The 16,641-nt window shown below is 45.8% G+C and overlaps 1 protein-coding gene across 5 annotated transcripts; it reads left to right on the forward strand.

The window, feature by feature from the left end:
* The first annotated feature begins 3,203 nt into the window (after positions 1-3,203).
* Zscan22 (zinc finger and SCAN domain containing 22) lies at positions 3,204-14,636 on the forward strand. 5 transcript variants are annotated; one of them, NM_001408804.1, is made up of 3 exons: positions 3,204-3,395; positions 9,050-9,531; positions 11,864-14,636. In NM_001408804.1, exons 2-3 carry the CDS (start codon positions 9,132-9,134, stop codon positions 12,949-12,951), a joined length of 1,488 nt encoding a protein of 495 aa, NP_001395733.1. In that variant the 5' UTR covers positions 3,204-3,395; positions 9,050-9,131; the 3' UTR covers positions 12,952-14,636. The 5 variants fall into 5 exon arrangements, with proteins under 5 accessions (NP_001395733.1, NP_001395734.1, NP_001395735.1 ...); NM_001408805.1 differs by having other exon boundaries at positions 3,204-3,337; XM_039100798.2 differs by having other exon boundaries at positions 3,265-7,267.
* The last annotated feature ends 2,005 nt before the right edge of the window (positions 14,637-16,641 follow it).

Here is a 16,641-nt window from a genome sequence, read left to right on the forward strand (position 1 = left end):
TTTTTTAAAAAATTCATTTCTTTATTATATGAGTGGTATTTCTGCATATAGAGCTGACATGCCAGAAGAGGGCATTGGATCCCATTTTAGATGGCTGTGAGCCACCATGTGGTTGCTGGGATTTGAACTCAGGACCTCTGGAAGAGCAGTTAGTGCTCTTACCCTCTGAGCCATCTCTCCAGCCCCAGACAGTACTCTTTTTTTTTTTTTTTTTTTTTGGTTCTTTTTTTCGGAGCTGGGGACCGAACCCAGGGCCTTGCGCTTCCTAGGTAAGCGCTCTACCACTGAGCTAAATCCCCAGCCCCCAGACAGTACTCTTAACCATCAAGTCATCTCTCCGGGCCCCCAAAGCAAGATAGTAATGACCACTTTAATATTTACAGGGAACTTCACCCTTATCTAATTGCTTTCCTCCACATGTTCTGTTAAGACAAAAGGGGATGGAGGTGAGGTTCTCAATCTGTGTCCATGAAGTTCCTGACAAAAGCACATTTATTATTATCTCTGGTTTGTCACAGATCCAGGAAACCTACTTAATCTAAAAGGTAATAAACTATGAAATATGCACAACTCAGCTATAGTCAAATGCTTGTGCCCCAGGGACACTGAATGAAATCTTTTAGTTTTACAGAACAGTTGCCTGTCGCGTCGGTACACTGCCTTGAACAGTGATCCTAACAACACAGCAGCAGTTCTTGCCACTATGTGGACCAGCATCAGAACCCCCGACCATCACAGCTTCTTACCTTTGTTCTTATCCTAGAACCCCAAAACTGATGGGGTCTCCTTTGGAGTATACCTGGCTCCCAGGATATTTTGGATTAGCATTTTGTTAACCATAAGACCCTGTTGATATCCTGTATTTGCTTCTCTGCACTCGCATTTCCCTCTGAAGTTGGCCTCTCATTTCCTTCACCAAGTCTGACTTTTCATAACAACTCAGCTGTTATACGTTGGCTGGTAGCTTTTCACTCACAAAGAAAAGGAGTATCAGCTGGCTGACCTTATGAAATAGCGTGTTCTAGATGAGCTAGGAAGTGTGACACAGACCTTTAATCCCAGCACTCAGGAGGCAGGGGCAGAAGCAGGCAAATCTCTTAAGTATGAAGCTAGCCTGGTCCAAGATATCCAGGATTACACAGAAAAACCCTGTGTCAAAATCACATAGATAGGTAGACAGACACAGATAGTGCAACCATATTCTAAATGAAGAAAATTAGGCCCAGAGCAAATATTACTAATTACCAGAACAAAGGTAACTAGGTATGTTACATTAGAAAACAATGAAGTCAGACACTCATATGAGCACCCAAGTTTACAGTAGTTAAGATTTCAGTGGCTCGCTTTATGTTGGAAGTGATGCTGTGGGTTTTTTTGGTCGGTTGGGTGGGTGGGTAGTTTGTTTATTTTTGGGGGTTTTGTTTGTTTTTGTCTTTTTGCCTTTTTCTCATGGTCCTGAGCAAACTGCTAAAGCCTCAGTCATTGCATCTGTAATCGACACTGGGAGAAATAGAAAACTAAGGCAGGCCAATACTCACCTTTCCCATGATATTTCAAAGAAGGGCCTTCCCAGAAGCCTTTGTCATATACCCACTTATAATTTGTTGGCCAAAAATGACTCACAGGACTATCTGTCATAAGAGGTTTGGAATGGTAGTGTTTAGCATTCCTAACCTCTAGTGACTGCAGGTAAGAGACAATTGAGAAGGGCTCTGTCTTTTTCTCTTCCAATCCCTGGAAAGAGTCACCCATTTCCCTAGTGCCAACCTTCACCTCTCCCTCGCTGCTTCACAGAATCAGTTGTGTCCACAACTGAGTGCTGCCATCCCTCAATGACCCCTCTGCTGTCCCCAGCTTGCAAACAAGGTGGGTACAGAGCAAATCCATCTGCTAGGAGCCTGCTCAATACCCTTGTCTCTGTTGGAAGTAGCAAAAATGTTGCTTTCTCACCTGAACTGGATTTGATTAAGATTGCTGTACTACCTACCAATTTTCTCCTCACAGCACTGACCACTCTACATCTTTCTGAGGCACAGTCCCCTCAATACATGCATCCTGTGGCTGCTCTCCATGAAGTTTGATAGCATGGATCTGGGGCTGTTAAACAGACTCAGCGCACCGTTCACTTTGTATGGAGCTCAAAGACAGGCAAACTTGTAGACAATTTAAATCCTAACAGTAAAGGCCTCCAAGTCAGGCACCTTGCCCAGAAGTCTGGGAGCTGTTCCTAATGTTGAAATGCCCTCTCACCCCTATCCCACCCCTAGCTGTCTCACGTGGTTAGTGTTAGTTAGCCAAGACTGGTTACGTTCAAATAAAATGACAAAGGCTGAGGAAGGATTATAGTTTAGGGCTTGAGGTTATGCTTAATGTGAGTGAAGTTCCAGGTTCCCATGCTGGAGAGATGGCTGAGTGGTTTAAGAGCACTGACTGTTCTTCCAGAGGTCCTAAATTCAAATCCCAGCAACCACATGGTGGACAACCATCTATAATGAGAGCTGATGCCTTCTTTTGGTGTGTCTGAAGATAGTTACAGTGTACTTGCATATAATAAATCTTTAAAATTTTTGGTGCTGGGGAACCAAAAATAAGCAAAATATGGCTGGCAAGATGGGAAAGTGGGAAAAAGTACTTGCTGCCAAGACTGAGTTTGACCTCCAGAACCCACTTTGTAAAAGGAAAAAACTTCCACATGCTGTCTTCTAACATCTTCACGTGCATTGTGGGACATACCACACAGCACACACACACACACACACACACACACACACACACACACACACACACACACACACCAAATAAATCTGATTTTAAAAAAAAATTACGTGTGTGAGTATTTTGCCTGCTTGTATATCTGTGCAGTATTTGTGTGCCTGGTGCCTACACATAAGAGGACACTAAAACTCCTGGGACTGGAGTTGGATGGTTGTGAGCCATCTGAGGATGGACCTCAGTCACTTAAACCGTGCATGCTCCAACTTTTCATGCATCCCACAACTTCTACTCACAGCCACCTCTGCCTCAACAAACACTAGCCTGGAGTCACCGTCCTCCCCAAACCCAAACCCCGGCAGACATTCAGAACTACAGTCCCCAGCGTGCCCAAGAAATTGGCGCTGTGCTTTCTGGAACTTGTAGTCCAGGTAACGTGTTCTGCGGCCATTCGCCTGTACTAGGCTCGTTGGGAGTTGTGGCCCCCTGGGCACGAAGGCGCATGTGTATACGTCACCAGGGCGCCAGAGAAGTGACTGCTGGGAGTTCCGGAGACCCGGTGAGCGCGGGAACCCTGGCATGGAAGGGTGAGAGCTGCGAACGCCCACGCCAAACCTAACGGCCTGTGAGTACAGGACAGAGTGTGGGACGGACTGATTGAAGTATGGGACGACTGACGGAATGTAAGTCTGACAAACCAAAAGTGGGACTGGCCGACCGGTTGTAGGTACTCAACAGGTTGTGCTACATCTAATGCGTCGTGGCCTTGTATATCACGTCTAGTGACTGATGAAGCGACTGACAGAAATAGCTTTTCAATGGACTTTGAGATGGGTTTGTGACTGAGTTCAGCCATGAGTGAAAGAAATTCTGTGTCTGATTAAAATGCTGACTAATATGGTCTTCCTGCCTCTGCCTTCCAAGCACTGGAATTACTGGGTTTAAACCACCACGCCAAACATTTCAGCCGCTTTATTTACTTATTTTTATTTTATATGCGTTAGTGTTTTGCCTGCATGTATGTCTGGGAGGGTGTCAGATCTTGGAATTAGGACAGCTGTGAGCTGCTGTGTGGGTGCTGGGAATTGAACCTGGGTCCTCTGGAAGAACATCAATGCTCTTACCCGCCAAGCCATCCCTTCAGCCCCTTGAGCTGCTTTAATTCCACCATAAAACATATATATATTAATTGAGCCAAGCATGGTAGCTCATATTCTTTTCGAAGCCAGTCTCGTCTATGTATCAAGTTCCAGGCTAGCCTGAACTTCATAATAAACCCCTGTATCCTGGTTGGTTTGGTTTGGTTGTTTGTTTACAGCTTAATGAAAGCTAAGAGTTATCTGGGAAGAGGAACCTCAACTAAGAAAACGCCTCCAAGAGATGACTTGTAGGCAAGTCTATAAGGGCATTTTCTTTCTTTTTTTTTTAAGATTTATTTATGTATTATATATAAGTACACTGTAGCTGTCTTCAGACACAGCAGAAGAGGGCATCAGATCTCATTACAGATGGTTGTGAGCCACCATGTGGTTGCTGGGATTTGAACTCAGGACCTCCGGAAGAGCAGTCAGTGCTCTTAACCACTGAGCCATCTCTCCAGCCCCCTATAAGGGCATTTTCTTGATTAATGATTGATTGACATGGGAGGACCCAGCCCAGGTGCCACCCCTGAGTAGGTGATCCTGGGTTATATAAGAAAACAGACTGAGCAAGCCTTGGGGAGCAAGCTTTCCACCATGACCTCTGCTTCAGTTTTCGCAGCCAGGTTCCCACCTTAATACCAAGACTTCCTTCAAAAATGGACTGTAATTTGTGAGGAAAATAGCCCCTTTTCTCCCCAAGTTGCTTTTGTCCAATGTTTTATCATAGCAAGAGGAGGTGCAAACCAGGACAGCCCTGTCTCAAGATACACACACACACACACACACACACACACACACACACACACATATACGAGTGTGTGTGTTTAATATATATCAATTTATATTAATATATATTATTTGCTGGTTTTATCTTGACTTAATTCTTTAAAATATTTCTTCTGGACTATTAGTTTGTACTTGGGATTTTACTGCAATATCAGAGATAATATGGACATTTCTGGTATATACTTGCGTGTTATGATGACTAAGGGAGGGTTTGCTGCTATGCTATAATAGGAGCAGAGTGGTGAAGTCCTGCACTATAGTACCAAACCTCTGAAGGAAGTGTCCCTTTCTATATGTTAGTAGCTTCCGTATCCAGAAATGGGGATTGATTCTGAAGCAAACTAATATTGAAGTCAGAAAGCAAGAGGATTGTGAGTTCTGTTTAAGGAGAGCTGGTCTTAAAGTGAAATGTAGTATTGAGCCAAAACACATGACCATTTTAAAGCTCTTTGTGTGTGCATGTGTGTGTGTATGTGTGTGTGTGTGTGTGTGTGTGTACAGAAAAGCTATGGCATGTGTTTCAAGGTTGGGATAATTTAAAGGAGTTGGTTCTGTCCTTTGACCATATGGTCTTAGGGGTTGAATTTAGGTTGTCGGGCTTGGCAGCAAGCACCTTTACTTGCCAAGCCATCTCACCAACCCATAAGGGCATTTTAGCTGACTGTCCGCACTAGAAATGCATGAAGTGAGTTCTCATCAGCCCCAAGCAGCATTTGTTGTTCACTGTTCTGCAGTTTGGAAAGGCTGAAAGTCATCCCCATAAAGAAAAGACTGGAGGACATCCGGTACATGAAGTCCAAGACCAGCTCTCCACCTACTGACAAAAAATAACCCTAGAAGCTAATTCATCCCCCCGCTCCGATCCCCCGGCTTTTAAAATAGAAACAGTAATATTGACTCATAGAGTATCATGTGTTAACAGACACAAGAGGCTAGGGTCACCTAGCACATAGTTAGTTCCCAGGGCTTGTCCTCATTTTCTCCTAATTCCTGTCCCACGTACTTGTTATTTTAGCAACCTGCCCATATCCTTCTAGTAAAAGCACTGAGCATGGGCCCCGGGTCTTCCATATCTTGGCATCCTAGCAGAGCTGGGTACCAAGAAGATACTCAATGAAGATTTATTAAGCAAAACTGGTATTTACGTATGTATAGACAATAAGGTAAACTGAAGACTTTTTATATGTTTAGTTCATCTCTCTGCCCCTTCCTTTTTGTGGAACAAGCAATGGCTTGCTAGGTAGCTCACACAGTCTTCAAATCCTGCTTCATCCTCCCGAGTGCTGGGATTGGAGTCATGTGTCAAAATGCCTGGACTGAAAAGCCCCTGACTCTCCCGCCTGCCCTCTTGCTCTTTGCCCTTGCTCCCTTACCTTCTTCTCTTACATAATCACTGCTCACCTGTCCTGCAGTGATATGCATCAGGCGTGCCTACGGCTAGAAGCTGCCTTCCTCTGAGGCGTATAGTACGCAAACTCTTAAGTACACACAAACGAACTGGTTACCTTCACATTGTGGTAACCTGAAAAGATGCAACCTAAAGAAGGGTTTACTGTGCCTTATGGTTTGAGGGTACAGGCTCTGCCCCAGTTACCTGGCAAGAGCTAGGTGTGCCTGACTCACTATAAAAGAGGCTGCTTGCCCCCTCCTGTCTCTCTTGATCTTGCTCTCTTCTCTTACTCCTGCCCTTATCCTCTTCCCCCTTTCCCCATTTCCCTCCTACCTCTCCATGTGCTCATGGCCCCTCTTTTCTCTCTCTCTCTTCTCTCTCTCCCTTCTCTCTTCTCACTTCTCTCTCTCTCCCTCCCTCCCTCTCTCTGCCTTTCAACTCCCCTCCCCATGCCCCTGAATGAACTCTATTCTATACTTAAAAAAAAAAAAAAACCCACAGTGACACAGTGAGAGCAGATGGATAATAAATAGACAATCATGTAATTGTGCCATATGTCAAGTGGTGAAGAGCAATAAGAAATAAAGCAGAGTAGAGGGCAGAACCCCTGCAGAATTATCTTTTTGTATAGAGACCTGATTTAAGGAAGGGAAAGAATGTCCAGGATTTAAGGGAAAAAAAACAGCATTATTGAGATCCACATGATCATAAAACCCACCATTCATTCATTCACTGTTGAAAAAGAAAAGTCTTGCTCTGTAGCACAGGATAGCCTTGAACTTTCAATCTTCCTGACCTAGCCTGCTGAGTTGTAAGATTATAGGTATGTGTCCCTATAGAAAGAACCACAACAGAAATTAGAAAATATTTTAAACTAACTGATAATGAAGTTCGGTATGATAGTACTTGCTTATAATCCCAGTACCAGAATTTCCGTAAGGCCATCATGGCCTATATAAAAGATCCTGACTCAAAATAAAATAAAAATGTAGATAGAACTTATCAAAATAGTGACAACTAGAGCTACTTAGAATAAAATGTATAGCTTTAAACACACGCACTTTATTTTAGACTTTTATATTTATTAATTATGTGTACATACACCACAGCATCAATCATTCTTCTCCTTCCACTCTGCAGGTCCTAGGTATGAAACATTTGTCCTAAGACTTGGTGGCAAGCCATGACAAGCCATCTTGCTGGCCCAAATACATTTGTAAAGAAGCAAGGTAGTCAGGTATGGTAGGACATGCATTGGGGACAAAGGGGGAGGACAATGAGCTGGAAGCCATGCTGGCTACATAGTAACACACCACACACACACACACACACACACACAATCAGGTTGAAAGATAGGAAAATAGGAACTGTATAAATAACAGGAGACATGTCTCTGTGACCAGCTGTGAGTTTGCTTGCTTTTGCAGCTCACTCTCTTGCTAATACTTCTCTAGCTGGGAGACTTAGATAAGATCCTTTCTTTCCATCTGTCTTCACCTAAAATAGGAAAACAACATTGGGGGTCGGGGGTACAACTTGTCCCTTGCAGTTTGGTTTGGTTTGGTTTGGTTTTTGGTTTTTAAGACAGGATTTCTGTGTATGGCCCAGGCTGTCCTGAAACTCACTCTGTAAACTAGGCTGGTATTAGGTATTGGACTCAGAGATACACCTGCTTCTGCCTCCCCCACCACCATCCTGCTGTCCCTTGAGAGAGAGAGAGAGAGAGAGAGAGAGTGTGTGTGTGTGTGTGTGTGTGTGTGTGTGTGTGTGTGTGCATACACGTACATGTATGTACTGGTGTACTCATCCGTGCAAGGCCTCCATCCCCAGTGAGGTCATGCTTACTTAGCAAGCACTTCACCAGACTGAGCCATCTCCTTAGCCCTGTTGCAGTCACTTTATTCATTTTTAAGTTCTGTGTCAGTGTTCTGGGTGTGTTCTGGGACAATTGATCAAAGAGAGAGACCTTGCAGGATGAATTTTAGGCTTCCAGCTTTCTAGAACCTCTTTTTACTGTTCCTAAATGGCACTTTTGTCAGTTCCACATACCAAAACTTATCTGATCTAGGACTTGTCTTGAAAGAACCATCACCTTAAGCAATTTTCAGCCATATTAGACTTGAGGAAAACCAGGTTTGGTTTGCCAGGCATGTCTCAAGTTATGCGAAGGCTCTGAGAGTCCTTTGCCAACTCCATAAGTCTCAGATAGCAATCACTGACAAAAGGCTACTTCAAAGTTTAGGTACATTCCATATTCATGCTAGATACAACACAACAGTCCCGCTAAAATTCTGCTACAATTCTGTTTTTACATGTACGATTATTTTACCTATATGTGTGTCTGTATGCCATATGTATGCCTGGTGCTTGTGGAAACCAGAAATGGGTGACCTGACACTGGAATTACAGACACTTGCAAGCCCCTATGTGGGTGCTGAGAATGAAACCCAAGTCCTCTGGAAGAGAATCCAATCTTCTTTACTTTTTTTTTTTTTTTTTAAAAGTCAGGCCTCCCCTTTTAACTTTATTCAATTTGTTCTTTGATAATTCCGCCCATAGATGCCATGCATTCTGACTACTATAATACACATACCCCAGTCTTCCTCCCACCTCAGTTATCACCCCCATCCTCCTTACAAATTTTCCTACACTCATGTTTTTAAGCCCACTGAATTTAATCAGGATCATCTGTGACCATGGATTTGAAACTTTCTGCTGGAGCTTAGTGGGTTCCCCTCTGTTGTATATTATGAATGCATGGAACCACTAAGTATCCTCCTTAACTCTGAGTGGGCACTGTCATGGTCATTATACTCATCTTTTTCTAGTGTGACAATGATGTTTTGGTGGCAAGCACCTTTACCAGGTAATCCATCTCACTGGCCCAAATATATATGTTTAAAAAGAAGCAAGGTATCGTATCAGGCATAGTAGTACACGCACAGGATGAGACAGGATGGTGATGAACTGGAAGCTAGTCTGGCTATCTCAAGCCTGCACCTCCCCTCCCTTTTTTCAGATGGTGATGAAGCTCTAACATTTCTTCAGACCCAATTCTGAGACTTGAGTCATCCCTGTGACTCACTGAATTCTTCTGCCCAATGGCCATCCCCAAGAGCTCTCTGAGCCCAGTACTCTGGGAACAGGATAGCTTCCTGCAGGTGAAGGTGAAAGAGGAAGAAGCTAGCGACTCTCAGAGCCAGGAATCCAGCCCTAGCTTTACTGCCCACCCTGAGGCTGCACGCTTGCGCTTCAGGCACTTCCGGTATGAGGAGGCATCCAGCCCCCATCAGGCGCTAGCCCAACTGCGAGAGCTATGCTGCCAGTGGCTGAGGCCAGAGTCGTCCTCCAAAGAACAGATGCTGGAGTTGCTGGTGCTGGAACAGTTCCTGGGTGCGCTGCCCCCTGAGATCCAGGCCTGGGTGGGTGCTCAGTGCCCAAAGAGTGGAAAGGAGGCCGCCGTTCTGGTGGAGGATATGACTCAACTGCTGGACAGGAGAGGTAAGAAGGAGCAGCAGGCAGGTGGTCACTGATAGCTCTGGCACAGCCTGGCTGCAATGTTAAGCTCTAGTTCGGGATTGCTTGGGTACTCATTCTCGATGTTTGTACCTTAGCCATGGTTACAAATGACCAAATCCCAAGCCATTAAGGGTAAGGAGCTTACCAGCAGTAACCAGAAGATACATAACAACACTGAAGGAGTGAGCACTTGACACTGAGCTGGCTTGCTCTTACCCTCTCTCACATTCTATATCTCCATTAGGTCTACATTAATTTTATCTTATTTGTTTTTTAAAAGACAAGGTCTCTTGTACCCAGGCTTACCTCAAATTTGCTACATGGCTGAAAATGACCTTGAACTCCTGATCCTTCTGCCTCCACCTCACAAATGCTGAGGTTACAGGGATGTAGTACTACCATACCCAGCTTTAGGTGCCATGGGGGTCAAACCCAGAGCTTCCATGAGTGTAAGTAAGCACTCTGCCTGCTGAGTTACATCCCTAGCTTATTAGCATCTCCCTGAGGTGAGCAAAGGTAGCCCATCAGTCCCTGACTTGTCTCTTACCTAAGTGGATGGGGAAATAGCAAGCAGTGTCTAATGTGAGCCTCACCAAACCAGTCAGATATTCTGTTTGCCTTTGACCAGCAAATCCCAAGAACTAATAGTAAGCCTGAGGCACTTCCCTCAAGGAAGTGTAAGCTACTGACCCAGATGAAGTGACTGGATCCCTTGAGAGGGTGGGGAAAAGAAATAAGTATCTCTGTGTACTCTCTTGAGGCCTTTCCTATGCTAGCTTATAGGATCTGGGGGGCAGGAGTGGTTAGGTGCCCTGAGCTAGAATGGTCATTTACCATTCAAGGAGACCCACACATATATCCCAGCCCAAAGAAGTTTGGTAGGATGCAAAGACCCAAGCACTGTATGATCTAGACCAGAAACTTCCAGAGCAAGTACCAATCTGGATGCAAACTAACTGATCAAGTACAAATGCCTCAGCCTATCTACTAATTCTGTGATTTGTTTGTTTGTTTATTAAGGAGGGGTCTTACTATGTAGCTCTTGGTTTAGAACTACCGTGTAGTACTATGGCTTGAAACAAGTTATGTAGACAAGGCTGGCCTTGAACTCAGATTCTCTTGCCTCCATCTCTCAAGTGCTGGGACTAAAGCTGCTTGACAGTTCCTAGCTGATCCTGTGATCTCATACCAGGAGCTCAGCACCTCAGTTTCCTCATTTACTGAGTACCTCCTGGAATGGAAATGAAGTAGTGGAAGTTACACACTGCACTTGGAATGTAGCACATAACAAAACCCTGATGTGAGCCAGCGGCCCTGGCAGGCGGGCAGCACACAAACTGAGGTCCAGATGATGGCAATGTTATTCAAGGATTGGCCACTTGGTAGCTCAAAGTCTGGGGTAGAGCACTGTTTCTGAGTCCACTCAGCCCAGCTATACACTAAAACAACTATTGCATCCTTCTCTGACCCATCCCTGGGATTCATCTGTAAATGCTGTCAAACGTAGTATCATCCGATACCCTTTGCACCTATGAAGGGCTGGTCGGTGCAGGTAGGTGTGCCTTTCCCTCCTGTTACTCGGAGTTTCAGAAGCAGATCACTCACTCTCCACAGCAGCAGGTGTCTAAATTCTGCTGCGAGAAATGACAGTCACAGGTACCTGAACTGATTCTCATTTGGTCACTATTCCCAAAAACAGCTGCTGAGTTTAAGGGATGGAGCCTAGACTCACAGTGGTCTGCCCAAGACTGCAGGGAGGAGATGCACAGGTACCTGACAAGGACCAGCTCCCTTCACTCTTGTTTTGTTCTGATATTGTCCACATGAAAGCTTTCCTTTTGACATTTTAACCAAATCAGAAGCCTTAGCAAAATGGATGGCTTGGTTGAGGGTGGAAAAATCAGAACCATGAGGCAGTTTATTAGGGTTGTAGAAGAGGACAAACCTGAATCCCTTTTCTTTTCTTTCTTTCTTTCTTTTTCTTTATTAACTTGGGTATTTCTTATTTACATTTCAATTGTTATTCCCTTTCCCGGTTTCCGGGCCAACATCCCCCTAACCCCATCCCCTCTATATGGGTGTTCCCCTCCCTGTCCTCCCCCCATTACTGCCCTCCCCCCAACAATCACCTGAATCCCTTTTCTTACCCAAGACTCCAAAGGGGAAACCTCCCTTAGCAAAGGAGGCCTTGTGAGAAGAGTAATCCATATCTCCCCTTTCAGAGTAGGTGAGCTGGGACTCAAGCAGATGAAGAAGCTTATGTGGTGATCTGTGGTGAAAAAATAACAGTGTGCTGCTTTTTGAATGATTCCAGGATGGGAGCCAGGAATGGACCGTGAAGAGGCAAGTTGCAAACAGAGCAATACAGATGAATTGGAGCCACCAGAAATGGCCACTGAAACCATCATGGGAAGTGTTTCCCCAGAGTCTACCCTTGCCCAGACTTGTAAACCTGAGAACAGCTCAGAGAGCCAGCCAGAGCTCCTAGGAGCACTCTGGGTGAAGTCTACTGCCCAAGAGGTGGATTTAAAAAAAGCTCTGGAGCCTCGCATGGATGCCCCCAATGACCAGCCTGACCATGAGTCTGATGCCTCAGGAAACGATTGCAGTATGTTGCCCAAATTCCCTTCTGAAGACAAGACTTCTTCAGAGGAGAAATGTGGCCCGTTACTTGATAATGAGACAGTGCCTCTAGACACATGTTCAGAGAAGAAGTCCTCCAAGGATAGTGAATGTATGAGAACACTCCAGAACACGTCAGCCCAAGAGACCCACCAGAAGAACCACTCTCAGAAGACACCCTATACCTGTATTGAATGTGGGAAGGTATTCAGTCGGAGCACCCACCTTGTCCAACACCAGGTTGTTCACACAGGAGCAAAGCCCCATGCATGTAAAGAGTGTGGTAAAGCCTTCAGTCGAGTTGCCCACCTGACCCAGCACCAGAGGATTCATACTGGGGAGAAACCTTATAAATGTGAAGAATGTGGAAAAACCTTCAGCCGCAGCACCCACCTCACGCAGCATCAGCGGGTACACACAGGCGAGCGGCCCTACGAGTGTGATACATGCGGCAAAGCCTTTAGCCAGAGCACCCACCTGACACAGCACCAGCGTATCCACACTGGAGAGAAGCCCTACAGGTGTGAAGTGTGTGGGAAAGCCTTCAGTGACTGTTCAGCTCTGGTCCGGCACCTGAGAGTCCACTCCGGAGAGAAGCCTTATCGGTGTAAGGACTGCCCCAAGGCCTTCGCACAAAGCTCCTCCCTCATTGAGCACCAGCGCACTCACACGGGTGAAAAGCCTTATAAATGCAGTGACTGTGGGAAAGCTTTTAGCCGCAGCTCAGCTCTCATGATGCACCTAAAGCTCCACATCACCGTGTCTCGAAGCACCCCTTAGAGTACAGCACAGCCCCCTGAGAGGTTTGACATCTAAGAAACCCTGAATTCCACAAGAGCCAAAACCACCATGGGCTGACAGTTGTGCTACCTAGTGTCTAAGGACAGAGTGGGGCTATCTGGGAACACCTCTACATTTGAGGTCCCAGGGGAAGTCCCCTAATGAACACAGATTCAGACCAATTGGTGAAGCTTCCTACTGCCCTCCATATCCCACTCAGGCTGGTCCCAGAGAGAAGATACTAGTGAACTAATGATCTGCATTGTTTCTTGGAACCAGATCAAGTAAAGCCAGGTGTCTTTCCAGGCTCAGATGGCCCAAGATCCTCTAGGCAGGAAGACCCAAGCTTCAGGTTCTCACATGGCTACTGTTCTTGCCAGTTCATTTGATGGTCAGCCTAGAATGGCCCACTCTGTGCCTTCATACCTGCTTCCCCACTGTATTACTTTATGACTGACTCCAAGACAGACTTGTGAGGGTACCTCTCCAGGCCATCCCTCTCATGTTCTCCCTGCTTTAATCCATAGTGATGCTTAACACTTGCCCAGCATCTGTCTTTTCCTCCTACGTCTCCCTTCCACATCTCACAGGCTCCAGCCCTGTGGATTCACCTCAGGCTCATCTCTAACCTAGCCACTCCTCCAGCATCATCTCCTGTGACCTTACCCTGCCTCCCATTGGATTTTTATCAGGGTTCTCCTTTCTCACCTCTTTATTCCTGGTCCATCTCTTTTTGCTACCCAGATCACAGTGAGTCATTCCATGACATAATATGTTGTCAGTGAGTCACCTCTTCAACAAACAAGCATGCCGGGATACGTGTCACTTTGACCCAAGCAATTACTCTAGTTATCCTCAAATGTGTGTATAAATGTTGTCATATGTCTTTGAGCACAGTGTGTGAAAGTGATTTCAAAGTACTGGTCTGCCTATTGGGCAAACTACTCCTTGTCTGTTGTCTTCTGTTTGCTCTAGTCCTGGCCTCCTCTTGCCTCTTCCACTCCTTGTAGCCTCACCTCCCACATGCCGGCCATACTTTCTCCCACCTGTGTGCCTTTCTATCTGCCCCTGGAATCCTGAGGCCTTTCCTCTTTGATGTCTCAGACACCATTGAAAAGCTTCCCCAAACACTTTGACCTGACCTTATCTTGCCTGAGACTCTCTTGCTGCTAGGGTACCCCATTATTAATGTCTTAAACCTCTTACTATGTTATTGTGCTTGTACTTCTTACACAATGCATAGGCCAGCGCTCCCAAAGTATTTTATACTGTGGACATGGAGCATAAGATGCAGCAAAACCCCTTCCCGATGTCTCTAGGATGTGTATAATCAATACCTTCCTTGGGTAGTCACTGTCCTCCACCCCATGTTTTCTTCATAAAGACATTTATGGAAGAGCCCCTGTGCCCATATAAGTCCATCTGTAATGGTCAAAATAAAACATGGCTTTACTGAGCCTTCCTTGCCTCCAGTCCTAAAGTCCTGGGTACCATAGACTTAAGGGACTCTGCCAATCCTAAAATCATAACCTGTTTACTTTGCCTGCCTTCCTTTCCCTCAGAAAGATAATCCCCTGGCTCCTGTACCTCCTGACTAATATGGGTGATTTCACAAGGTTCTCAGTCATGGATCTACATAAGCTACTGTATCTACATCCATTAGCATAATACATTGTTTTCCTGAACCTCCCATGTCTCCTCTTGTGTCCTCACCTTATTGACTATCACATATGAAAACACAGACCCCACCCCCAGGAGAACTGCAAACTGGAGTATTCCAATAGAAAGTACTAAAAGTCCTACCACATGAACAGGGACTGAATACAGGTCTGGGCTCCCCCAACATCTGTATTTACTTCTGTGTTGCCAGTGGAGGGTCTCTGATCTCTGACAGCAGTGAAGCCTTTAGTTCCAAGGCTCTCAGACCCAGGACTAAGCTGTAACACAGGCTGCATTGGAGGGTTGAGAAACCTCAATACCTAAGGTTGTCTGTACCATACAATGCCAACTGCCACTAAGGCCTAAGGAATCCAGACATTTAGACCTACAGAAGCTCTTAACATTTTGAGGTCAAAGCAGGAAAGACCCAACTTTTCACAAAGTATAACACTAGAGGGCGCCTTCTGCTGCAGTTCTTACAGGTCTTGAAAGTAGCAGCAGGCAAGCACCATGGGAAACATACCAACCACAACACAAACGGGGTTTATTAGCCTATCCTTGAGTCAGTCTAGGTAGAGCGGAAGTACCGCAATAGGCTGGTGGTTAACACAAAAGTGCCTAGCCCAAGGCTACCCTACCTCTCTGGTCACAGGTCTTCACCCCAACTGACAGTTTCCAAGCTCAAGCCTAGGCTGGCTATGTAGGACCAGGATATAACAGTCCTTTTTGTGCAGGCGCGAGTCCCTTCTGCACAAAAGGTGTGTGTCTCTTCATGGTCACTTCGTGAACACTTCTAGCTACAGTGTCAGACGCTACCCTTACAGGGAAAAGCAGGCAAGAAACATTTAGGGAAGAAAACAATCTGAAGGACGTGTTCCTGAGACCAGCTCTAGAACTTGCAGAGAGGGAGGTAATGGGTTTCTCCAGCCTGTTTGAGGTGAGGACATTCTGAAGCAGACAGAAAATGCCTTAAGCCAACTGGGAAGGGAAACAAGTGCAAAGGCCAGGTGGAGGTACACAATAGGGAAGTGGGGTTAAAAGGGGCGTCCCGGCGTAGGCCACCAAGAAGTGTGCTCGGCTCTAAGAAACTACCATAACTGGTAATAGGCTGAGCTCCGTTCAATCTCCCAGCCACTATAAGGGTCCAGGAAGCCAGTCAGATCTGCACGGAATTGGACAGCCAGAGTGAAAACGCAGAGCAGAACTGCAGCGAACGGCCCGAAACCGGATGTGTGCTGTTTCGCGTCTCCTTCCCAATCACACGCTTGGGGAGGGAGTAGCAGCTCCATTAAGGGCCAGAAGGCCTCTATCTTAAAGACCAGAGTTGCTGGGCCAAACAAAATGTCACATACTCATCGGCGGCTGCCAGCTCGGAACCAGAAGCGGACACCCTTTTCTCCCGTTACTTAGGTGTTGGGACCGGACCTGAGCGGGGCAGGGAGGCAGCGCAAGGCCTCGTGGGAAATGTAGTTCTATTGCAGTCCTCGGGTAAATTGATTTGGGGCGGAGGAACTGTATGTTATGGCAACAGAGTCAGAAGTGCCTCCCCAGTGGGCTATTAACTTAGGTTAGCAAGAAGATGATGACCGCTTGAAGGGCCTACCAATCTCTCACCAGGCTCAGGTAAACGTTGAAAGACTATTGAAAAGCACTAAAATGTCCCAGTGAATAGACCATCCTCCAGGCTAGTGAAATACCTTCTCTAGAAGTGAAGTTGACCACTGAGTATCAACGTTCCCTCGGTAACTATATGTGCATCCTGCGAAAAGAAGAACTAAAGCCCCCAATATGGTATGAAACCTATTCTCCTGGTCTTGGATAAAATGGCCTGGTCAAACCAACTGCCTTTTGTTGATTTTCATAACACCCTTCCCCCTCCCAATCTATCCTGTAATTTCTACCTTCATCCGATTTTGTTATTTTGAAACAAGATCTCATATAGCCTAGGCTGGTCAAGAATCTTAAGAGGTGGGCCTGAAGAAGTGACTCAATGGTTAAAAGCACGGGCAGCTTTTCCAGAGGTCATGGGTT

This window comes from Rattus norvegicus, chromosome 1, assembly GCF_036323735.1.
Source record: "Rattus norvegicus strain BN/NHsdMcwi chromosome 1, GRCr8, whole genome shotgun sequence".
Classification (NCBI taxonomy): domain Eukaryota; kingdom Metazoa; phylum Chordata; class Mammalia; order Rodentia; family Muridae; genus Rattus; species Rattus norvegicus.